Source organism: Mustela putorius, unplaced genomic scaffold, assembly GCF_011764305.1.
Source record: "Mustela putorius furo isolate JIRA1106 unplaced genomic scaffold, ASM1176430v1.1 tig00003845_pilon_pilon_pilon, whole genome shotgun sequence".
NCBI classification, from domain to species: Eukaryota; Metazoa; Chordata; class Mammalia; order Carnivora; family Mustelidae; genus Mustela; species Mustela putorius.
The window spans coordinates 25,760,771-25,786,294 of record NW_025421998.1 but is presented as its reverse complement, the minus strand read 5'-3'; the positions used below and the strand labels follow the sequence as shown (position 1 = coordinate 25,786,294).

Genomic DNA, 25,524 nt, shown 5'->3' with positions numbered 1-25,524 from the left:
ATGTTTTATTTGTGAGGAACTCTCATATTTGTGTTTCTAGTATTTTTGGTGTGCCTGGTAGACATACTTGCAAAAATGCTTGTGTATATGAAGATACACATGATATGAAGATACACAAGATACACATGTTGCTTTGGCTAAACTTGATCAATGTCCGCTGATATTTAGGGATGTTCCTGTGCTTCTTTAACACTTTGCTTGGCACTACACACTTCAAAATCTTCTCTTATTTAGGTCCCATGTTAAAGTTTTAAATCCAAAGGGATAGCTTTCCCCCATATTTAATAGTTTTTCCCAAATCGATTGGTATGAAACATTTGTTTTGTTTTTGCACCAAGTTTTGTTATTTATATAGTAGGACAGATAAAGCATTCTATTTTATGGCAATTCAAGAATAATTCATCTTGTTTGAGTATGAACTACCTATGTAGGGAACAGAGTTGAAACATTTGCATCACAGGTAAATGGTCTATGAAAAATCATTCACATGGTCCTCATCAGATAATATATTCAAATAATATAATGAAGTTTTTCATTTTATTCTATAATTGCCACCAGAAATCATGTAGTTTTTGTTTATGAGGTCACTTCTAGGAGCTGAGTGTCAAATGGGATAAATATAGACATGCTAACGTCAGAAGGCACTTTTTAGTTAATGAAAAATATTATCTCAGTACTGCTAGTTCATAGTTAAAATCATAAGGAATATTTCCAATGAATTAAAACATCAAGCGGTTTGAGGTTGTATATCTCAAAGTTATGGATGCTTATTAAAACAAAAGTTTAAAAAGAATATTATTAATTAGATTTTTTTTAATTTTTTATTTTTTATAAATATATATTTTTAACTAATTAGATTTTTTAAATATTTTGTTGAGGCCTGTCTTGGGCTGCGTAACAGAACATCAAGGACCAGGTGGCTTCTAAACAACAGGTACTTATTTCTGAGAGTTCTGAAGGCTGTGAAATCAAAGACCAAGGTTCCAGGAGATTCCTCATATGGTAGAAGAGTAAGGGAGTTCTGTGGTATCTTTTTTATACATGCACTGATCCCATTCATGAACAATCTGCCTTCATAATCTAATCACCCATCAAAAGCCCTACATCCTAATACCATCACATTAATTCAATTACTCTTGTCCAGTAACAGGATTTCGAAGTATGAATTTGGGGGAGACACAAGCATTCAGTCTATAGCAAGGTCTAATAAAAAGTTCTATTTATTCTTTACTATGCTCTATTTTTATTAATGTGCAGTAATTCTTTTTATTGTATAATTTCTATAATTTCAAAAGGTTCAAGTTTCCACCAAAAGATTAGAATCTGTTAAATAATCCAATTATTTAAAACAAATCCAAACTTGTGTTTTTATTTACTCATTTTAACTTACACTGTCTTTAAGTGAATATTTAGTGATTCTTAAATTTATATCAAAGATTTTAAATAATATTAATGAAATTCAAGAAAAATTTTTCAACAAAATTGTCCAAATGATGATTTTATGATTGTAGTGAAAAAAATCTTTAATTAAAACTTGTTGGGGACCTCTGCAGTTGAGGTGCAAAGTTAGTATCAACAGGTAGGTCTCTGAATTTCACACTGGAATTTTAGTGGCTGAATCAATAGTGAAATATTTTCCTCAATATTTTTATTCGTTTTTTTTACATAGGGTTTTATAATATAGATATTACTTAGTAATACAGATATTACTTTTCACAGATACTCCTAAACTTTGAAAACTTCTACCTCAAATTAGGAAAATGTTCACTTCTTATTAGCCTTAAAATTTTAGGATTCCTCTTCAAATTTTCTGATGAACATGTGATTACTCACCGAATTTCCTAGGTATTGATTTCCTAGGTATTGATTTCTTAATGAATTATGATAATATTTGTTTATTATCTGTCTTTTTATTTTTAAAAATGCAATTAAATTGTTTTGAGTTTAGAGCTTTGTGTTTCAAATTTTAATTATCACGGGTTATTTCTATAAAATGTTGCTTTAATAAAAATATTTATGGAAAAATACTTTGTAAATCCAATTACTCTTATATAAAAACAATTCTAGAAACCATATCTGATTTTTAATCTTAAATTGACATTGTGGTATCCAAGGAGCAGAACATGTTAATCTTTCATGGGCTCAGCCTCTAGCTATGTTCTCAGTGAGATGTGATGGATCCACATCTAACCAAAGGCTGCCCTGATTGACCCTGAAACTCACCAAGACTGGGTTTTTAGATTATATGTTCACAATGTCACAGTAATAGTTGAGAAAAATATGTCAATAATAAACATATAAAACCAAATGCACACAAATACACAGGAAAGTGAGACAGTAGAAGTACCCAAGACAGATAAGTAGTCCCTAAGAAGATTAACTAAAGTACTTTTGTTCTGGCTGCCATAACTCTGACCTTCCTCCCTTTGTCTGGGTTCTAAATCCTAACTCAGTTTGCTTCCAAGGAACTTGTGCCCAAGAAGTAGGGGAATAAAAATTTTACTTCTTAAAATGTTAAGGTAATGAATTGATATGTTGCTGAAGACATTTGTTTTTGTCTTTTTTACATCATAGTTATGTAACTAGATATGAAATAGGTCAGTACAAGTTTGGTCTCTTAACTGTTTTAAAGTTATCACCCTTTAAAGATGCTCCCCTCCACATACACCCAGTATCTTCACATCATTTAACAGTTAACCTAAACCATCAGAAATATAGTAGCTTGGTGGCATTTTTTTGATAAAATATAGTTCCTGAGGACCCGTATAATCTATCTTACTTTCTATTTCATTTAAGAACTTTATTTTATTTTTCTACAGATTTTATGTATTTATTTGAGAGAGAGAGAGCGCATGAGCAGGGGGAGGGGCAAAGGGAGAGGGAGAAGCTGTGGGACTTGATCCCAGTACTCTGGGATCATGACCTAAGCCGAAGGCAGATGTTTAAGGAATTGGGCCACTCAGAAGCCCCTCATCTAAGAACTTAAATATTAAAATAATAAAGGACTTGATTAACTAGCACTAAGTTTTTCATACAAGCCATTTCTTCAGGCCAATAAATTTTGTTCTTCCTGAATTGATATGTTACCAATATCAGCATATATTAACTCTCAGAAATCAACTGTCAATGACCACTTTGGGATTACTCTCTGGATATTTTGCTTATCTCCACTTGAAGTTCCTTTTAATTTAGGGTATTTCTGGGCCAAATTTTCATTGCCTGCAGTAGATATATAAGATAAAAATATATTTTAAATGGAACTGAAGAAAAGTTATTTTAAGGGCAACATATGGAAGTCCGTTTATACAACATATTCCAGTGGTTGACATGGTCATTAATTAATCTTCCTTCTTTTCCACTGTTTCATAGAATAACTCCAAACTTAGGTTCCACTTAGTTTGCATGGAATTGAATGAAATAAAACATTAAGCCCCATAAAGAGTAGTTATTTGTAAGAAATTTATGTATGTATGTATTTATGTATTAATTAATTTATTAATCATTCATCCATTAGTTTTAAAGATTTATCTATCTATTTTAGAAAGAAAACACATGTGAGCAGAGGGAGGGGCAAAGGGAGAGGGAGAGAGAATCTCAAGAAGACTCCCCACTGCACAGGGAGTCCCACGTGGGGCTCAATTCCATGACCATAAGATCACGACCTGAATGAAAATTAAAGTTTGATACTTAACCAACTGAGCCAGCCACACATTCCAGAAAGAAATACATTTAAATGAAATTGAGGATCCATTTAAAATGAACTTACACTGGGGCGCCTGGGTGGCTCGGTGGGTGGAGCCGCTGCCTTTGGCTCAGGTCATGATCTCAGGGTCCTGGGATCGAGTCCCGCATCAGGCTCTCTGCTCAGCAGGGAGCTGCTTCCCTCTCTCTCTCTCTGCCTGCCTCTCAGTCTACTTGTGATTTCTCTCTCTGTCAAATAAATAAATAAATCTTTAAAAAAAAATGAACTTACACTATTAAAGATGGAACACTTTTATAGACATCCCTAGCCTCTGAAGGCATGTCTAATTCTGACTTCTTTTGGGAAATGATACATATAATTCCAAAATGGATGAATCAAAGGCATTTATTCAAATCCTAAATTGTATTAGAGTATGTCAGTTTGAGTTTTATCCAGGGACATCTTTAATGACCATTTAGATTGTAAAGGTAACTGGGGAGTTTACATTGATTTTACTCTATTGAATCATAAATATTTTTATGTATGTTTTGAGAAAGTGTATGAATTTTAGTTGCTCCAGAAAGTTTTCAGTTACATTTTGTTTGGATAAACATTAAAGAGTAAAGAGAAAGTCCAAGTTGTAGTAAAATTTTAAGTTTGTATTTTTTCTTACTTTGTTATGGAGATTTTTTGATCTGTATGAAATGTGGTAAGAATTGTATTTGGACTAGGAAAAAAAACCCAAGAGATAATTCTGCATAGGAATGGCTGATTTCTTTTAATACTAAAAAATTGATTAAAAAATTAAGACACCAGCTTAGAATATATTTATCATACTGGAGGAAAATCATGGATAATACTAATACCAACTTTTATATGTTTTTAAACAAACTCATTAGGATTAACTGTAGAGTCATTTCAGAAATACTGTCTAGGGACACCTAGGTGGCTCAATCAGTTAAGCATTTGACTTCAGCTAAGGCCATGAACCTAAGGTCCTGGAATCAAGTCCCACATCAAGCTCATTGCTCAGCAGGGAACCTGCTTCCCACTCTGTCCCTCCCCCCCGCCAGCACACTCTCTCTCAAATTAAATAAATAAATAACCTTAAAATGCAAAAAGAAATACTGTCTATTTAGCATATATTAGTTATAGTGCCACACGGAAGTAAAATGCCTTTAAAGAATTTTTCCAAAAATATACTATTTTAGTGTTTGAATGAAAAGAAAATTGGGATGGGGATGGTAATAATGATAAATTGATTAAAAAAACCTGTTCTTTAGTCACATTTTCCCTTTCTTTCTTTTTTATGGCCAAACATATAGCATAGTGCTTTTTATTTATTTTTTTAAGTTTCTTAAAAGATTTTATCTATTTATTTGAGAGAGAAGTAGAGAGAGAACATGAGCAGGGGAAGGGGCAGAGGGAGAAGGAGACTCCTCGCTGACCAGGAAACCTGACATGGGGCTCCATCCCAGGGCCCTGGAATTGTGATCTGAGCCAAAGGAAGATGTTTAAGTGACTGAGCCACCCAGATGCCCCAGCATAGCACCTTTTAATCTCCCTATGTGGTCACTATATTACTTAATAGATGTTTTTCAATTTCTAAAGTAAGAAAAGTGATTAAAAAACACATTTTAAAAACATTAATAGATAGAAAGATTTTACATCTAATATTAATCAATGGGTGGATAGATCTAGGAAATTTAAGTGCTGTCATATGATGTTCTTTCAGACTAGTCTATGTCAAGCCAAGCTAGAACATTCTATTTCATGAGCAGAGGAATCCTATAGTTGAGTCCACCATAGTAACTCATTCCTTTCGGTTGAGTGAGATAACAATAATGATAACTTGAATTTTAATTCTACTCAATTAAAAAAAAAAACCTATGTGACAGAAAACCCTAGTAATATGTATGCAAATTAAAACTAAGAGGTAAGTGACAAATTATAAGATTTTACTCAAGTTTAATATTTTTTCTTACCAATAGCTCATGGTACTATGAATGACACAGATGTCCCTATGGAAACAACTGAATGCATTCAAGGTCAAGGAGAAGGCTACCGGGGCACCATCAGTACTATTTGGAATGGAATTCCATGTCAGCGTTGGGATTCCCAGTATCCTCACCAGCATGACATAACTCCTGAAAATTTCAAGTGCAAGTGAGTATATTAGGCACATATAAACTTCAGTAGACTCTGCAGGAAATGAGGTGGAATGGTTACTCAACGAATTTTGGTGTTAGTAATTCTTAAACTGTAGTGTGTCTAGGGACAAGTTGAGTTAAAAGGCAGATTCATCCACTCAGATATTTTGATTCCTTAAGTCTGAGGCCAAATATCCATTTTAATGAGCACTCTAGATAATTTTGAATCAGATGGTTAATGTACTGTATTTTGGGAAACACATCCCCAGTTTTCTGATCACAGCTTTGATTTTGCAGGTGCCTTTAATAAATCATTAATGGTAATGATAACCAGGCAAGTTTAAAATTAGTGCCTTCTTAATATTTCACATTAATTTTAAGGGAAATTACATATTTTTTTCTTTCACAAGAAGAGGCATGCCTTGATTTCACTCAACAATGTAAACTGATACATTTTTGACCTTGAAGTAATATTATTTTTAAAAATTTTAAATATGTTTTCTGCTGTTTCAGATTTCCTTTAAAGAGTGGGAAAGTGAACCAATTGTTTAGATGAATCAAGCCAAAGAAACTGCCCTTGAATATCAATTATATTGCTGTTATGTACCTTCTCCGTGGCTGTTTTTTTTCACCACTTGACTTTTGCTACACAGAACAGCCACGATGCCATGTGTTTTTAAATTGTCTGCCTTGTTATGAGGAACATAAAATGATTGCTTTTGAAACTTATAACACACGTGCCATTCATAGTGGCTTTGCTGAAATAGCACCTATAAATAACATATATTGGCTTTATATAATTGGCTTTTAATAAGAGAGCTTAACATTTCAAGATGGGGAAGTATGAGTACTAGTTGGCCTATCCACTGGAGAGAGAAGATATTTTATAGGTGTTTTTTGTTTGTTTTAGCCAATTCAATGTATTTGCTCAGATAGTAAATAATTCATGTTATTATATTTTCATTATTTTATAATAACACCTATTTACTTGTCATTGTAAGTTTGCTTCCCTCATATTCTTCATAGAAGTTCTCTCTGTTCCTGACCCATGTGTTTCACACCTCAGAAATAAATACCAAAGTAGAGAAAGCAAAGAAAATGACAAAAGATTAGTTAAGACAAACAGAGAAGACAGTGTCAGTGCCATTCACATGTTTTGTTAATTTCTAATGACTGGTAATAATACTCAAGTAAAAAATTGTATATGTACAAATTTTCAAGAGAATTTAACTAAGCAATTATTCATCTAAAATAGCAAACTTGTGTAAACTTGATGTAAAACTCAATGCACATATTTTATACTATCATAAATTTTTAAAATGTAAGTGCAAATTAGTTAAGAGAAATAAAAGATTATCTTTATCTTAATAATTTAATAATTTTATAAGAAAAGTAATTACTTTAATATGAGTTGTAACTATGAACACCTGCTGTCCAGTGACTGTAACTATTGGCAATCACTGTTTTCATAATCTTAAATAACACAGTTTGTGTCAGCACCTATTTTGACTAGATAACTTCTTAACTTGTTGATTTTACTGCAAAATCCAAGTTTCTTCCTTAAAAAATTTCTCCATTTCTAATGGTGACCTTGGGTATTAATAAAATTGTAGTACTTCTTATTGGACCTAAGTGATATATATAAGGCAGTTTCTAATATACTGAATATTAATTTTGTTAAATTACTAGCCATCGGTCTATGAGGAGAAAACCCAAGCTTGTTTCAAATTAAAGAACATTTTTCAGAAGAGTAAATAATGAAGTTCACATTTTATTTAATGTGAACCCTATGTTAAGGTAAAATTATTTTACATATAGAGAATATTAGTATAGACTCTTTCCTTGTTGAAAAGTTCAGTGTTAATTAAATCACTGCTAAAATAAAAGATATACATTTATTACATTGACAATTTATTCTACAGTTAAGTTTTCTGTATTATAAAGGCCTTCATTTTATAGAAATATTTATAAAGATTTCAAATAATTTTTGTGAATCAATAAAGAAGTACTTTGTAAGGCAAAGAAATCTATACAGCAAATTAAGTTAAAAAAAAGTACAGAATTCAAAGAAGAAATAGCTATTGTGGGTTTTTTTTATCAAATGTTGGATAGATAGAACTCCCATTTTTAAATGAGAATAGTTAACAGTTATTCATAATAGCCTTTCTTCAGCAAAGAGAGATAGATGTTGTTTCTACATTGTATATGGGTCATGAAAACATAATAAATAATAGGCCAGTTTTTAAAAATTGTAATAGTTGAGCGTCTGAGTGTTGAGAATGAGTGAGAAAAATGAAGTGGTACTATTTTTTCCCTTTCATGAAGCAATAGTGTTTGTGTGGAACTCCAGGCCTGTGCAATGAAGAGAATACTGACATCTGACATCTGACTAATTATTTCAGTAATGTGGGCAATGTCAGTTGTGTATGCTGAATTCTAAATTGTTGTAACTATCCTAAATCTAAAACTTAGAACTCTATTTATAAACATGCATGCATTCTGGGATTCTAGAAATTTAATAGCGCTAACTTACCATTTGTAAAAACTCTGGCAATTCACATTAACATGCTTATTCTCAATAGGGACCTAAGAGAAAATTATTGCCGAAATCCAGATGGGGCTGAGTCACCCTGGTGTTTTACCACTGATCCAAACATCCGAGTTGGCTACTGCTCCCAAATTCCAAAATGTGATGTGTCAAGTGGACAAGGTAATAGCTGACATTTTGCAGGGTGGGCACGATTAAATTCAGGGGAAATGCCTCAAGAGAGACCTACTTCTTGTTGCACTAGTTTTGCTAGTTCTCAAACAAAATCACCAAGTCTGAAGTTGCATTTCTTTTATACATTCTTTTGCTCAACACTCACTTATTTATTTGAGCTTATACTAGTGTCAGGCTCTGTTTTAGACACTGGGGATATACTAGTAAACACAACAAAATTCTCTGACTCCCGTGGAACTCCAGAAACTCCAGCAAACAGAAAACAGGAACAAAACAAGCAAAATAGAAGTGGGAATGAGTTAGTTTGCGGTGAGTGCCAGAGAGAAAAATGTCCCAGGGTTAGAGGACAGGGTGTTATTTCATATTTTAATGGTATGGGAAGATCTGACATACCAAGGGAACACTTAAGGAAGACCTGGAAGAAGCAGTATGTGCCATGTGCATATAACTTGTAAACAGCATTTGAGGTAGAGGAAACTTGCAGATGCAAAAGGCATGAGGCGGGACAGTGCTTGAAAGGTAAAGAGATAGCAAGCGCATCACTGCCCTTACAGAGCAAGGGGTAGAGTCACATCACTGTTGCTGGTACAGAGCAAGGGGTAGAGTCACAGGGGATGTGGTTAGAGAAGGGTTGGACTAAAATCGCATACTCCTTAGAAAATTGGAAGGATTTACATTTTTATTCTGAAAGAGAAGGAACTCTATTGTATGGTTCCAAAAAGATAAATTAGATGATCTGTTTGGTTTAAGTTTTAACAGGATGACTCTGAGTGTATTATGGAAAATAGCCATAATTTTTGAACTTTTGACAACTTCTCCCAAACAGGAGAATTCATTGTGTGACTGTTTCAGTATTTCAGGAAAGAGAGGAGAGTGATGTGGACGTGGGGGTCAGCAGCGGAGATGATGTATAGCAGTGGGGTTTGGGATAAATCACCATTGTACTGGGAAACATAGATGCCATTGAAGATCATCGTTTCAGGGAGCAGCAGTAGAGAAAAGTAGATTGAGATAGGTTTAAAAAAGAAATCATTTGTCAAAGGTTAATGATGATGTTGGAATCTGGGCATTTATTAGTATATAATGAATTGAGGGTTATGATTTTTAAATAATCATATTCTTGGCCATAAATTTAATTATGATGATCATGGTTAGTCATAAATCATCCTAAAAAGCCCAAGCCAAATTTAAAGCTCCATTTCATAGATTTATTATTCTATACATACTTCTTCCATCCTTTAACTTTTTCTGCAGTGCCATTTTTCATGAGCAGCTATTAAAAGTTATAGAGGGAAGAGAGTTTGAGTCCCTCTTCAGTTAATTTCACTGTTCTTTGGCAGATTTTAAAGGTTGGTTAGAAAAAAAGTTGAAACCAATGTTTATTTTTTTTTTAAGATTTTACTTATTTATTTTACAGAGATCACAATCAGGCAGAGAGGCAGGCAGAGAGCCCGATGCGGGGCTTGATCCCAGGACCCTGAGATCATGACCTGAGCCAAAGGCAGAGGCTTTAACTCACCGAGCCACCCAGGTGCCCTGAAACCAATGTTTAAAGGAGGTTTAGTACCACCTGGATCTTCTTTGTCCCTGTCTTATTCATTTAAATATGAGTTGATAAGGCAAATTAGATCAATTGTTTAATAAGATTCTTACATATATTAAGATGCTTTTATGTACATAAATATCACTTACCAAAGAATCAGGTAATAGAATATGAGAATTTTAGATTGTACAAGTTAAGCCAATGCTATTGCTTATCTAGTAAATCTAGAAATTAATAGATGAAGAAATTAATTTTATGAAATTTGGATAACTTGCCTAAATTCTCAAATTAGCACAGCTGGGATTAAATACAACCTTCCTTAAAATGAGCTTTCTATTACTTTTGACAATATATTATATTTTTTAAACAATGTATTATACCTGATACATGCAACAATGTGCTAGGTTTTGTGGGGCAACTAAAAAATGAAGACATCCACTTAAGAGACACTGTTAGCTAATCCAACATAAAGCTATCAGATTTTAATGGTGATGCCATTGTGTGATACTGCCAAGCTAATGGTATGCATTGTTAAATATGTGATATGTATGCACACGTGCACATACACACACGTGAACAAGGAAGGATGTTGCTCTTCTCCTTTTCCATATAAACACTTAGACTGATGAGTTAGAAATGTTTTTCCTAAATCTTGCAACATCTGAATTAGCATATATATGAATAGTCTTCCAACTGAATATCAAATAACTATTAAAAATGAAAACTGAAATTACAGACTTTCTTTAAAAAAGCTTTTAAAACACAATTTATCAAATGATATCATAAATACTTAGGGTAGTAAATGGAATGCAATTCATAGCTTTAAATAGTTATATCAATATCATTAATAATAAGAAAGTGAATGAAATTTCAAACTTTGAGTTGGGGAAAAAAAGTAAATTAAAAGCAGTATAAAAAGGAAAACCAAGATAAAGCAGATATTAGTAAGGTCTGTAACTAATAATGGTAAAATTAATGAATAAAGCAAAATGATGGTTCTTTGAAAAAAATTAACAAAATAGATAATCACCAGCTAGTTGACTCAAGAAAAAAAGAAAGGACAAAAACTTAAAATAATAATTATCAAAGGGGAAATAACCATTGAAACAAGATAATTAGAAGACATAAAAGACTATTTTGTATAACCTCATGTAAGAAACTTTGAAAATAAAAATGAAATAAGTAATTTACTAGGAAAACTAAAATTATTTGAATTAAATTGTCACTGGATCAATTAAATTAGTCAAAGAATTAGACCTATTCTTACAGAAGAAATATGGAAATTTATTAATGTAATCGTTCCATCAAAAAATACTCTCCCTAAGTTGGGGGAAATTGGAAGGGGAGGTGAACCATAAGAGACTATGGACTCTGAAAAACAATCTGAGGGTTTTGAAGGGGCGGGGTATCAGGGTACCAGGTGGTGGGGATTATAGAGGGCATGGATTGCGTGGCGCACTGGGTGTGGTACAAAAACAATGAATACTGTTATGCTGAAAATAAATTTTAAAATATTAAAAAAAAATACGCTCCCTAGATGCATTCACAGACCAGTTAATCTCAATGCTACATATACTGATATGTAGCTCAAAAATACAGTAAAACTTCCATCAGTAGTGATGACATTACAATATTAGTACCTGAACATGACTAAGGTAACATAGGAAAAAAGTAAACTTATCTCATTTGTGAATATAAAAATTTTAAATGAAATTTGAGTAGTCTGATAAAGCAACTTAAAATATAATACATAATGATTGAACAGAGTTTAGTCTAAGAAAAAAATGATTCCGTTTTAGAAACCCATTAACACAATTCATCTTAGATCTAAGAAAAATGATCATATAATAAATGTCAATAAATTTTGAAATTCCTTTAACAAAATTCACTCCTTTCTCATAAAAGTACCCAAATAAGCATTTCTGGAAAACACACACTATACACACATATCTATCTATCTATCTATCATCTATCTATATCTATCTATCTATCTATCTATCATCTATCCAGATTTATATCTCTCTATATATAAACAGAGAGACAGAGACTGCCTTAAAAATATATTCACATTATAACATATACACATATAGACACATAGACATGCCCACATACACAAAAGCATTTATCCTTTATAGTTGATGGGGAAACATTATAGACATTCTTAGGAAGTTAAAAAGGAAAGCTAGAATGTATACTGTCTTTACTCATTAACATTGTAAAATATAAGTTAACATAGGTTAACATGTTTCTCTTTAATACTGTATTAAATAAGAATATTTAAGATATTCCATATAAATAAGAAAGCATATAAATATTCCATCTAAATAAGAAAGCATATTTATTGGTAAAAAAGCCATATAAATAAGAAGATATTCCATATAAATAAGAAAGCATGTTTATTGGTAAAAAAGCCAAAGTTATTTATTTATGCAAATGATGTAATAGTAATATACTTTGAAAACTGAAGTCAAGTAATAAAAAATTCACTAAGATAGCATTCATATATGAATTTGAAGATTTAGTTAAGGGGAAAATTATATAATAGCAACAAAACTAAAAGTAGATATAAATTTAGAAAGCATGTGCAAAATCTATATAATAAAATCTTAAAATCACCACTGAAAGCCCCAAAATTGTACTTTAACGTGACAAAGCATCCCTTGTTCTTGATATGAGAAATCAACATCATAAATACATCAATTCTACCTAAGCTAATATTAATTAATTAATTAATTAATTTTTAGAGAGAGAGTGCTAGCAGGGTAATGTAGAGGGATAGTGAGAGAGAGAGAATCTTAAGCAGGCTCTATGCTCTCAGCATGGAGCTGACCTGGACCTTGATCTCAGATCCTTAGATCATGACCTGAGCCAAAATCAGGAGCCAGATGCTCAACAGACTGAGCCACCCAGGCACCCATACCTAAACTAATTTGCAAATGTAATGTGATAATAAATAGATCCATAAGTCTTCTGATACCAAACAAACTGATTCTGTAGTTCTCTTGGAAGAATAAACATTGTAAGTATACTATGGAAAATCTTGAAAAGTAAGGGTGATTACAGGTAATTAACCTTATCAGATATTAAAACATTTTATAAACAGCTTGTTAAGTAAGACTTTAGTTCTAGTGCAATGAATAAATTGACAACTGGAAAAAACAGAGAGGGCAGAAACAGACCCCTTCCAAAGATTTGTTATATTAAAAATGTGGCACTATGTAACATCAGATGAAAAATGAACTTTTCTTAAAGTATAATAATGGATAAAATTATAAAAGATAAAATTAAACCCATGCCTTATAGTATACCTCTAAATAAACTCCAAATGTATAAGATATCTGAATGTACAAAAGGAAACCATAGAGATACTAGAAGTAAACCTGGAAGAATCCCTTTTTAACTTAATATGGTGAAAAGCATTTTAATTAACGTTCAAAGTCTAGAGGCAGTAAAAGAAAAAATAAAAACAAAAACGATAAACTACATTAAAAGCTTACCAAGACAAATGCTTTTGCACACTCATACACCATATATATATAATATATATATTATATATATATAATATTACATAATATAATATATATTTATTAATTCATTCATTTATCTTTATTTATTTTTTTAGAGAGAAAAAAAACATGACAGAGAGCGGAGCAAGATGGGGGTTGGTGGGAGACAGAGAATCTTAAGCATGTTCCATGCCCACTGCAGAGCCCAACACTGGGCTTGATCTCATGACCCTGAAATCATGACCTTAGCCAAAATCGAGTGAGATGCTTAACCAACTGAGCCACCCAGGGACCTCCAAAACCCATATCTAAATAAAAAGACAAATGACAAATTTGGAAATAAGTGTTGGAATGTATATTATAGATAAAGAGAAAAATTTTTTTAAAGATTTTGTTCATTTATTTGACAGAGATCACAAGTAGGCAGAGAGGGAGACAGAGAGAGGGTGAGAAGCAGGCTCCCTGCTGAGCAGAGAGCCTAATGTGGGTCTCGAACCCAGGACTTGAGATTATGACCTGAGCCAAAGGCAGAGGCTTTAACACACTAAGCCACCCAGGCACCCCAAGAAAATATTTTTAATATATAAAAATTCTGGAAACTAAAATATTAAGGACCAAAAAACTTAAGCAATGAACAAAATACGTTAAGATTTCTAAAAAAAAAAAAAGTATATATAAATTCCCTTCAAACACATGGAAATTATGTTTAAATTCACATATAACAAAAGCACCCTTGGCATCTATTTCTTATTTATCTTCTGCTTACTTTTCAACTGTAAAACAAAGAAAGTTCCCTTGGAGACACTGATGATTCCAGGAGGCCTGGGACAAGAAGAGAACAAGATGAGGCTGGAATATCTTTAACTAGCAAGTAATGAAGTGCTAAAAGAAACCTCATGTCTTTCTCTTAAAAATCTATAGCCCATATCTAATCATGAGGTAAATATCAGACAAAACCAACCAATGGACATTAAACAAAGCAAAACAAAACAAAACAAAACAAAAACGAACTTGCCTGGTGCATGGAAGGCTCAGTTGGTTAAACACCCCTCTCTTGATTTTGGCTCAGGTCATGATTTCAAGGTCATGGGATAGTGGGATCAAGCTCCATGTCAGGCTTTGTGCCCTTTAGGGGAGTCTGCTTGAGATTCTTTTTCTCCCGCTGCCCCTGTCTCCTTAAATAAATAAATCTTTTTTTAAATGTTCAAAAAAAAAATACTTTGAGGAAGTGGTGATGCAACATGGGGGCTTAAGTGGGTACGAGAAGAATCAATGAAACAAGATGGGATTGGGAGGGAGACAAACCATAAGTGACTCTTAATCTCACAAAACAAACTGAGGGTTGCTGGGGGGAGGGGGTTTGGGAGAAGGGGGGGTGGGATTATGGACATTGGGGAGGGTATGTGCTTTGGTGAGTGCTGTGAAGTGTGTAAACCTGGTGATTCACAGACCTGTACCCCTGGGGATAAAAATATATGTTTATAAAAAATAAAAAATTAAAAGTAAAAAAAAAAAAGATTAAAAAAAAAATACTTGATCAATTTTCCTCAAAACTGACAAGGTCATCAAATAAGCAAGTCTAAAAACTGCAACATTTAGAAAAGTCTTAGCAAACATGACAACTAAATATAATGTAAAATGTGGAATCCTAGAATACAAAAAAGGATATTAGGTTAACAACTAAAGATATTTCTGAGACCATGAAGGCTAAACTATTGTCTTCGGTTAATAATGCATCAGTATGGCTCTATAGTTACAAAAATTCTATCATTTTAATGTCATTAAATATTAAAAGTAGGGAAAACTGTGTGGTATATGAGAACTCTCTGTACCAACTTATAACTTTCCTATAAATTAAATCTAGTCTAAAATAAAAAGTTTACTAAGAAGGAAAAATATATATATATTATAGCTTTTATTGAAATAAAAGGGCATAGAGGACATCAGGGCATGGAGAAGGAAAGGAAAAAGTGAATTGGGGGAAATTGGAGGGGGAGATGAGCCATGAGAGACTGTGGACTTTGAGAAACAAACTGAGGGTTTTAGAAGGGAGGGAGATGGGGAGATAGGTGAGATGGTGGTGGGTATTGTGGAGGGCATGGATTGCATGGAGCACTGGGTGTGGTACATAATAAATCTTGGAACACCGAAAAAAAACTGGTGATTCACAGACCTGTACCCCTGGGGATAAAAATATATGTTTATAAAAAATAAAAAATTAAAAAAAAAAAAAAAAAAAAAAAAAAAAAAGAAAACAAAAGTGCAGTGATAGTGAGGAGGATCTCTTCCTCCAATATAGAAAAAATATATGCAAAAAACCCAAAAATGTATAAAAAATAGTACAAGTATATTGCATTGCACAATTATGTTTTTTTAATAACATGTAATGTATTATTTGCCCCAAATAATACATTATTGGGGGCTGTGAATTATTGGGTCTGTGAATCGTCAGGCTCACAATTACTTTCTTAAGTAAGAATTTATCTAACAGCTAAATATTTAAACTTTCCTAATATCAGAAAACAAAAACAAAACACCATCAGAGGAAAATGTTTTCATTATTATAGTCTGCTTATGTACGAGCAATGAATTTTATAAGTTTATGCTTTCTGAAAGCAATTTTATTGTGTGCTGGAATGACTGCTATGTTTTGTGTATCAAATCTTATCCTATTTGTGTTTTTATATTTAAGACTAATTCCTTACAGTGATATTATGAAATATCTATGGATTTGAAAACATTACTGTTGAATATACTTATTATATTTCTTTTTCACTATGTTAATTGATTCTTGAACAAATTATTAAATTATTTAAAATTTTTATTAAGACTTGTACTTATTTATTATGATTATAAAGCATATTCAAAGGCAATGATGATAGACTATGGTTTACCAAGTTATTTTTCTTAAGATTTTAGTTATTTATTTGAGAGAGAGCAAGCAGGAGCAGGGGTGGGGCAGCAGGAGAAGAAGGTAGCTTGACGTGGGGCTCAGTCCTAGGAACCTAGGATCATGGCCTGAGCCAAAGGTAGATGTGTAACCAACAGAGCCACCCAGGAGTCCGGTTTACCAAGTTTAAAAAAGAAATACTCTTGATGTATATTTGTAGATAACATTTTATGGCCAAATCTACAGTCCTCAGTCATATAAAAATCAGGAATGTTTAATAGGTAGTCACTTTTTAAATATATGTTATTAATTTAAAATTTGGAACTGTGTTTCTTTTTAAATATAGAACTGCAACTCAATATGTTTGGAAGAACTTGACTTCTTTTTCATGTTATTTTAAAATTAGGAATATGGACGCTTCTTTCAATGTTTAATAAAACATAAATTACTCATTAAAAAAAATTGAAAAAACCACATGGGACACAGTAAAAGGCACAGAAGTCTGTTTAAAGTGGCTTCCATCAGCTAACTTTGCAATAACTTTGAGCATCAGAATGAGCAACAGGAATAGATTATTTCTCATGCCAAGTACAAAGAGGCCATAAGAGTCTCTATGCATAGTCCCACTTCTACTGCAGGCACTACTATTAGTAGTAGTAGCAGCAGTGGCTCCAGCAGCACCAATGGTAGTTATAGAATACTTATATGGAAGGAGTAGAAGAGAAGGAAAAACTGTTATTTGCAGAAAAATGATAATAAAGAGATGTAGAAAGTTGGGAAACAACTATTTTTTAAAATTTTTTATAAACATATAATATATTTTTATCCCCAGGGGTACAGGTCTGTGAATTGCCAGGTTTACACACTTCACAGCACTCACCAAAGCACATACCTTCCCCAATGTCCATAACCCCACCCCCCTTCTCCCAACCCCCCTCCCCCCAGCAACCCTCAGTTTGTTTTGTGAGATTAAGAGTCACTTATGGTTTGTCTCCCTCCTAATGCCATCTTGTTTGAAAACAACTATTTTTTTTAAGATTTTATTTATTTATTTGACAGACAGAGATCACAAGTAGGCAGAGAGGCAGGCAGAGAGAGAGAGGAGGAAGCAGGTGCTCCACTGAGCAGAGAGCCCAATTCTGTACTCTATCCCAGGACCCTGAAATCATGACCTGAGCCAAAGACAGAGGCTTAACCCACTGAGCCACCCAGATGCCCAAAAAACAACTATTTTAAAAACAGCCTAGTAGTGACTGATGCATGCAAAAGTAATCACAGTATGCCTAAGCCATTTTATGAAAATTTCTTTGTAAGTAAGATACTTACTCAGTGTCAGAGGTCCCAACAATTTTCCTTTACATCCTTTAACCAAGTTATCAAACTCACAACCAACAATGGAACAAACTAATATCAGATGTCAAGAGATAAAATGCTCTGAAAAGGACAATATATCTTCTCTGCCCCAATCCTGTCCTTAACTTGATTTTTATCATGAAAGAATAATCAGACAAAATAGAATTAAAGAGCACTTGCAAAACAGCTGGCTTGGGTGACTCAGAATGTTAATTTCATGAAAGACAAAAACCCAAACACAATAAATGTGACGAGTATATGAGTGTTCATTGTATCATTCTTGTGACTTTTCTGTGGAGAAAATTTTTCCAAAGAAAATGTTGGGAAATATATATGTCATTCTAAAAATTCCCATTTCTTTAGTATCCATAAGGGCCACTCATTAATTTTTTTCTTTGATTATTTTTAAAATCTGTAATGAAATCCATAAACCCTTATTTAAGGAAGAAGAAATTTGGCTGAAAATAAAGACAGTTTATTTGAAATATTTGAGTATCTTTGATTTGCACGGAGTGTGTTGTCAACTTTTATGTTGACTTTCATGAATTTGCATGCTTGTAATAAATGTTTTTGTTCTATACTTCCTTGTATTCACTAGTCCTTTTCATATATTTTATGTTTAGATTGTTATCGTGGGAATGGCAAAAATTACATGGGCAATTTATCCAAAACCCGATCTGGACTAACATGTTCGATGTGGGAGAAGAACATGGAAGACTTACACAGGTGTGTAAATATCTTTCTTTCAATACATAATATGTAGTGATGATAGCAGATAATGTATTCAGATATGCACGTTGCCGTTTCTTTAATTTCTCTTATACATTATAGTAAGCTAATAAAAACATTAGATTTGTTTTTCTGTGCAACTCAACTTAGTGTATTCCCTTCATGTAACAACCTTTTTTCTTTATAAAGATTTATTTATTTATGGGAGAGAGAGAGAGTGAGATAGAAAGCAGGAAGATTAGAGGGGCAGAAGGAGAGAGAGAATCCTAAAGAAAACTCCCCATGGGAGCCTGACCTGGAGATCATGATCTGAGTTGACATCAAGAGTCAGCCACTTAACTAACTGAGCCACCCAGGTGCCCCCAAACTTTTAAATAAGCAGTTCAATCTAGAACATTTTTATTGAATGTTTACGATGTGTTCTGTGGTAGATGCCCATGGGAGACATTAATAAAAATTGGACATACAGATTCTGGACACTAGTCCTTTATCTGATATGTTGTTTGCAAATATCTTCTCCCATTCTGTCAGTTGTCTTTTGATTTTGTTAACTGTTTCCTTTGCTGTGCAGACCTGTACCCCTGGGGATAAAAATATATGTTTATAAAAAATAAAAAATTAAAAAAAAAATTGGACATACATTTTGGCTTCACCATCAAGGATAATATGGTCATGTTGAAACAACTGTATAATTTGATAAGACAGTGCATAATTAAGTGGCAAATCTAGTATTTCAAATAGTATATTATATGATTGTGTTCTCATAATTATTAACATCAGTTCATGAAACATTAGTAAGTGACCATCTTCATGGACATATATACCTTAAATATCCACTTAACTATTAAAAACTTAGAAACAGATTTCCTGGTATAGCTTTATTTTGACATATTAAATTTTTCTACAACTAAAGAAAGGTATTATATGTAATTGAAAAAAATTATATATTTCAGAGAATTAGAAATTTTGACATTGGACATATTCAGAGAAAAAATATGTATGCCATTCCACCCTAGCAATAGTGCTAGTGTGTTTGAAATTACTAAAGAAGTTTGAGACATACTTGTGACAAAAAATTGAATTTTTCCAAAATCCCAGAATAGATTATGCAGTAGAATAGAAGGAAAAAAGTTAGTATCATATGATCAAGCACTTATGCCATGGTTGCTATATGTGAGTTATTATCTTATTTGGCCATCACAATCCTACGTAGAAGATATTTCTATATGTGTGAAAAAGAATTAAAGGGCTCTGAGAGGTTCAGTTATTTTGCTTCTAGTCTTATTTTAATTTTTTTTTATTTTTTATAAACATATATTTTTATCCCCAGGGGTACAGGTCTGTGAATCACCAGGTTTACACACTTCACAGCACTCACCAAAACACATACCCTCCCCAATGTCCATAATACCACCCCCTTCTTCCAAACCCCCTCCCCCCAACAACCCTCAGTTTGTTTTGTGAGATTAAGAGTCACTTATGGTTTGTCTCCCTCCCAATCATAGTCTTATTTTAATTTTAACTTGATTCTCTTCCAAAATGTATTTACTAGTGGATGATACAGTTTCGATTAATTTACTTTATAAACAGTGATAGCTCTAAAGCAGTGCTCTCCAACATAAATACAGATTTCACATACGTAAGTTGCATGTGCACTTTTGTTTTCTAATAGCTACATTTAAAGGAATACAACTGAATAGGCAAGACTTTTTTAGCTAATATTTCTTATTAATTAAAGGTCTCTAAAAGCATTTTCATTTCAATATGTATTCAATATGAAAATTGTTAATGAGTTCTTTACGTTTTCATATTAAGTCTTTAAGATCTAGTATGCATAATTATAAATAGTACTGAAACTGTTAATAAGAATGTAATTCTACAATAATTCCATTTTAATTATTAAATAGAAATAAAAATCACAAAACTTTTCATTTTATCTATGGTAATTTTGTAGCTCTATTTCATAATCCTGAGTAGAGAATATGCTTCCAAACTGCAAGAACAACACCAAAATAAGTCTAAAACAAAATAACCAAATTAGACTGCCTCTCTATTTGGGCTAGCCACATACCAATGCTTCAGTAGCCACATGTGGCTCGTAGCTACTGTTTTGGGACACTGCAGCTCTAAGAGTTCAAAGATAATGCAGAATTCTAACCTCATGGATCTCACACTCCAGAATGCCAGCCAACAGCAAATGTCCATACCATATTATAAAAAACATGAAAAATAGCATATTTTATGCCATAAGAGTGCAAAGAAGTGTCTAGACTTAGATGGTCAGGAAGGCTTCCTAGAGAAAGAGAAAGTAATTAGAACATATATGTTAAGTAGAAGTTTGTCAAAGGAAGTGTAGAAGGAGCATACATAAGGCAGAAAGAGTAGCTTGCCCCAAAGCCCAAAGATTGAATCGTTTGAAAATCAGAAATAATTTTGGTAAGGTTGAAAAAAAAAAAAAGGTATGTTATAGATGAAGAGAAAATATTTTTAATATACAAAAATTCTGGAAACTAAAAGTTAAGGACCAAAAAACTTAAGTAATGAACAAAACATGTTGAGATAAAAAAAATGTATGTATAAATTCCCTTCAAACACATGGAAATTGTGCTTAATTTCACATATAATGAAAGCATCCTTGGCACCTATTTCTTTCTTTCTTTCTCTCTTTCTCTTTCTTTCTCTTTCTCTCTTTCTCTCTCTCTTTCTTTCTTTCTTTCTTTCTTTCTTAAGATTTTTGACAGACAGAGATCATAAGCAGGCAGAGAAACAGGCAGAGAGAGAGAGAGAGGAGGAAGCAGGCTCCCCACTGAGCAGAGAGCCCAATGCGGGGCTCGATCCCTAGAACCCTGGGATCATGACCTGAACTGAAGGCAGAGGCTTTAACCCACTGAGTCACCCAGGCACCCCATCACCTATTTCTTATCTTCTGCTTATTTTTCATCACTAAAACAAATTTGTCATTTGTCATTTGTCCTTTTATTTAAATATGTGTTTTGGAGGCACCTGGGTGGCTCAGTTGGTTAAGCATCTCTCTTGATTTTGGCTAAGGTCATGATTTCAGGGTCCTGAGTCCTGAGATCAAGCCAGTGTTAGGCTCTGCACTGGGCATGGAACATGCTTAAGATTCTCTGTCTCCCTCTCCCTCTGCTCCCCACCAACCCCCATCTTTTTTTTTTTTTTTTTTTTGGAAAAAAAAAAAAAGAAAGATAGTATAATTTGGTTAATGTCCACAGAAAAGGAACTCTGCAGTAGCAAGACAATATATAGCCTTGTAAGCTGTGTTAAGAACTTTGGATTTTATCTTAAGCATTAAGATCATTATAGAATTTTAAATGAAAATTAGCATGAAGAAGATTGAATGTGAATTTCAACACTGCTATTTGGTGGCTCTAGCTCTTATGAATTTGTGAGAAACAATTATACTGACTCTGCCTTCAGAAATCTCTGAAGATTTGGACATTAGAAACTTGATATTTTTATGGCAGAAGAATTTACACCTCAAAAATTAGCAAGGACAGCAAATAAAGATTTCTTAAACATCTCAGAGTCCCCTTTTAAACATTATCAACATATAAGTGGAAATACATTACATATTTATTTAGGGAACTCATAGTTATAACTCATAGTTATAATTCATGGAATGTGGGTTGGACATTCAGAAATTGTTGAAAGTCATTTGAAAACAATTTGCAGTGAATTGATGAATGGAAGACTCATGGTACCATTTTGGTTTAAGAATAAACTGCAATTGGGTAAGGACATTATACAGAATGGTGGTTTGAACACTGATTCTGGAAAGAGCCATTTGTTAAAACCTCTGCTCCACTGCATATAAGCCATGTGATTTCAGAAAAATTGTTTTCTGTGGATTTCTATTTCATCAAATATAAATTAGCATAATCATAGAGCCAGTCCCATTAGGTTGGTCTATGGTTATATATGTAAATCACATAAAATATAATCTAGCACATAGTAAGTACTATTTGTGTTTGCTGTTATTATTCGTCTAGGAAATGAACCTGAGTTTGGAAAGATAGTCTAACTTTACCTGACTAAGCTCTTTCCAGTTTTTAAATGATCCATTAGTGACATTCAAGCACAGTCATAATTAGTAATCCAAAACAATTCAGTTACTTGTGTAGTTTTCATGACTTGGTAGGGATGGCCATTTGGAATTTGGCTTTATTAATCTTATCAAAATAAATACTGATACTTTATGACTGTGCATGATCTAATAAAATAAGAGTATTTTTGCTTTCCTTTTGTAATAAACTTATTTAAGATGTAAAGTAAGAAACTGTTACTCGGTTAACTGTCAAAAACTCATATATTGTAACTATATAATCACTGAGAGTTTAGATTTTAATTATTTCATTAGCACACTATTATTAATTTTTAGTGTATATTTCTGTCCTGTCATGATTTTGCTAGTAATGCTTTTTGTGTTTCTGAAACATGAAAAATGATTTTGCAATAGCTTGCATTTTCTATGTATTTTATGACTTTGATCTTCTTTGTCATCTGCTCTTTCTCTGGCAGTGCTTCTCCATTTCTATGCATAAGGATGTTGGTTTTCACCTTGCCACTATACTTATTAAATAGAAGCAAAATCACAAAATATTTCATCATTTTATCTATCAAAATTTTGTAGCCTTATTTCATAATTCTGAGTAGAGAATATGCTTCCAAGCTGGAAGAACAACAAAATAAGTCTAAAACAATATAACCAAAATTCACACCAAATAGAAGTTTGTGTTGTATCTATAATGAAAGTTATGTGCTAGGATTTTATCTTCTTGGTGACAGTTTGTTTCTGTTGGACGCAGTGAGCATCTTGTGATGTTTAGAGTGTGTTGTTTATGCAGGCATATCTTCTGGGAACCAGATGCTAGTAAGCTGAATAAAAATTACTGTCGGAATCCTGATGATGATGCCCATGGTCCCTGGTGTTACACAGGAAATCCTCTCATTCCTTGGGATTATTGTCCTATTTCTCGTTGTGAGTATTTTTAATGACCTTCTTCAGGTGAAATATTTTAAATACTCTGAATCTCCTTTAAATTGATACCTCATTCAGAGGAGGAGATATAGGAGGGCTGGAATCAATCCTAAAGTGGGTATGCATTCCAGACAACAATAACAACAACACACACACACACACACACGCATGCATGCATGTGCACCCCTTTCTTCATCTCTCCTATAGACAAGGAGACATTCTGCTGACCTTTTAAAAAAGATTTTCCTCCTCAGAAGATCCCCATTTGAAATCCAGAAGCAATAAATAGCCATCATTTTAATATGACTGCACCAGAAAAAAGACCCCCCTCCCAATACTAACTGTTCAAGCTATAGCAGAGCTCTAACAAAGCCCCCGCCCAGTAACAGACCCATCAACAGACCTGAGATACTGTTGTTTTCACTTTCTTCTCAGTGCATTAGCCAAAGACCAAAGAGCCTAGAATATCCCATCCACATCTCTGAGTCAAAGATGATTTCTTTTGAAGATGATTTTTTAAAAGACTATCAGTGTGTAAAGTGAAAGATATGTAAAATATATATGTCTGATATACCTCATTTAAAGAGCTCCTATATATTGATAAGAAAAAATGAGATAATTTAGGAGAAAAATGAAGAAAATAAATCATCAAGAATAAGTATAATTAATAAACAAATAAAATACATTAAAGCTTAATAGTAAGAAAAAGTGAAATTTTAGTAGCATAATGTCATTTTCACCAATCGGGTTGGCAAATAAGAAAATAATAGTTAATGCCCAATATTAGTGAAGTTCTGGATAGTCAGAATCTTCAATACTGTGCTACTTTGTGAATTGAAAAGTTTGTCTGAAAGTCAATTTTGAGAAATGTCTCGGGATTTTTCAACATAGGCACTACTGATATTTTGTACTGCAGGAATCTTTGGTGTAGGAAGCTGTCCTATGCACTATAAAATATTTGGTGGTGTCCCTGGCCTCTACCCACTAGGTGTCAATAAAACCACCCCTTCCTCCAGTCATGAGAACCAAAAACTATCTTCAGACATTGCCAAGAGTCCCCCTGGGGAACAAAGTCATCCCCAATGAGTACCACTGAATAATATATATTGAGATGGAAGTATATCCTCTGTATGATATTGAGTGAAAAAGGCTTATTATAAAGCTGTGTCAGTAGTGAAAGATCGTTTTACTAGATTACATATCTCATAGCTCTGTGTTTATAACAAAAATACTTTTTTAAAAGATTTTATTTATTTATTTGACAGAGAGAGAGATCAAGAGAGGGAACACAGGCAGGGGGTGTGGGAGAGAGAGAAGCAGGCTCCTTTCAAGCAGGGAGCCTGATGTGGAGCTCAATCCCAGGACCCTGGCATCATGACCTGAGTCAAAGGCAGATGCTTAACGACTGAATCACCCAGGTGCCCCTATAACACACATCTTTAAACACTATGTTAAACTATCTCCTGTCTAAAAAGGACATATTTGCATAAATTCAATAGGAGTCCTATTTAGGAATGTTTCTCTTCGTGGATGGGGAGAATGAGTGAAATAGGTGATGGGGATTAAGGAGTACACTTTTATTTTGATGAGCACTGAGTAATGAATACAAGTGTTGAATCACCATATTGTATACCTGAAACTAGTATAGTAACACTGTATGTTAACTATACTGGGATTAAAATTTTAAAAACTAACTAAATAAATAAAATTAAAAGAGTGTTTATTAATAAAATTAAAAGAATGTTTTTCATGTGAGAAAAGCTAGTAGCGAGTACCTTGACAATAGGAACAGAAGTACCGATTTTAAAAAGATTAGATTGAAGAAATGGTGTTTGCTTTAAAACATGAAATACAAACACATAATTTATGGCACATTAAAGAGATAATTTCTCACTTTAACTGGAAACAGTAGTCATGTTTCATGAAATTTTAGCATAAAAAGGCATATTT

At 33.0% G+C, this 25,524-nt stretch overlaps 1 protein-coding gene across 4 annotated transcripts in view; it reads left to right on the top strand.

Moving 5' to 3' along the window:
• The window catches only part of HGF (hepatocyte growth factor), a 101,142-nt gene that overhangs the window by 35,953 nt on the left and 39,665 nt on the right, over nt 1–25,524 (top strand). For all 4 annotated transcript variants that reach the window (XM_013060667.2, XM_004739619.3, XM_004739621.3 and 1 more), the window contains 4 exons: nt 5,674–5,848; nt 8,415–8,542; nt 18,470–18,572; nt 23,441–23,574. In XM_013060667.2, the coding sequence (XP_012916121.1) occupies nt 5,674–5,848; nt 8,415–8,542; nt 18,470–18,572; nt 23,441–23,574 (540 nt within the window). The remainder of the gene's footprint in view (nt 1–5,673; nt 5,849–8,414; nt 8,543–18,469; nt 18,573–23,440; nt 23,575–25,524) is intronic.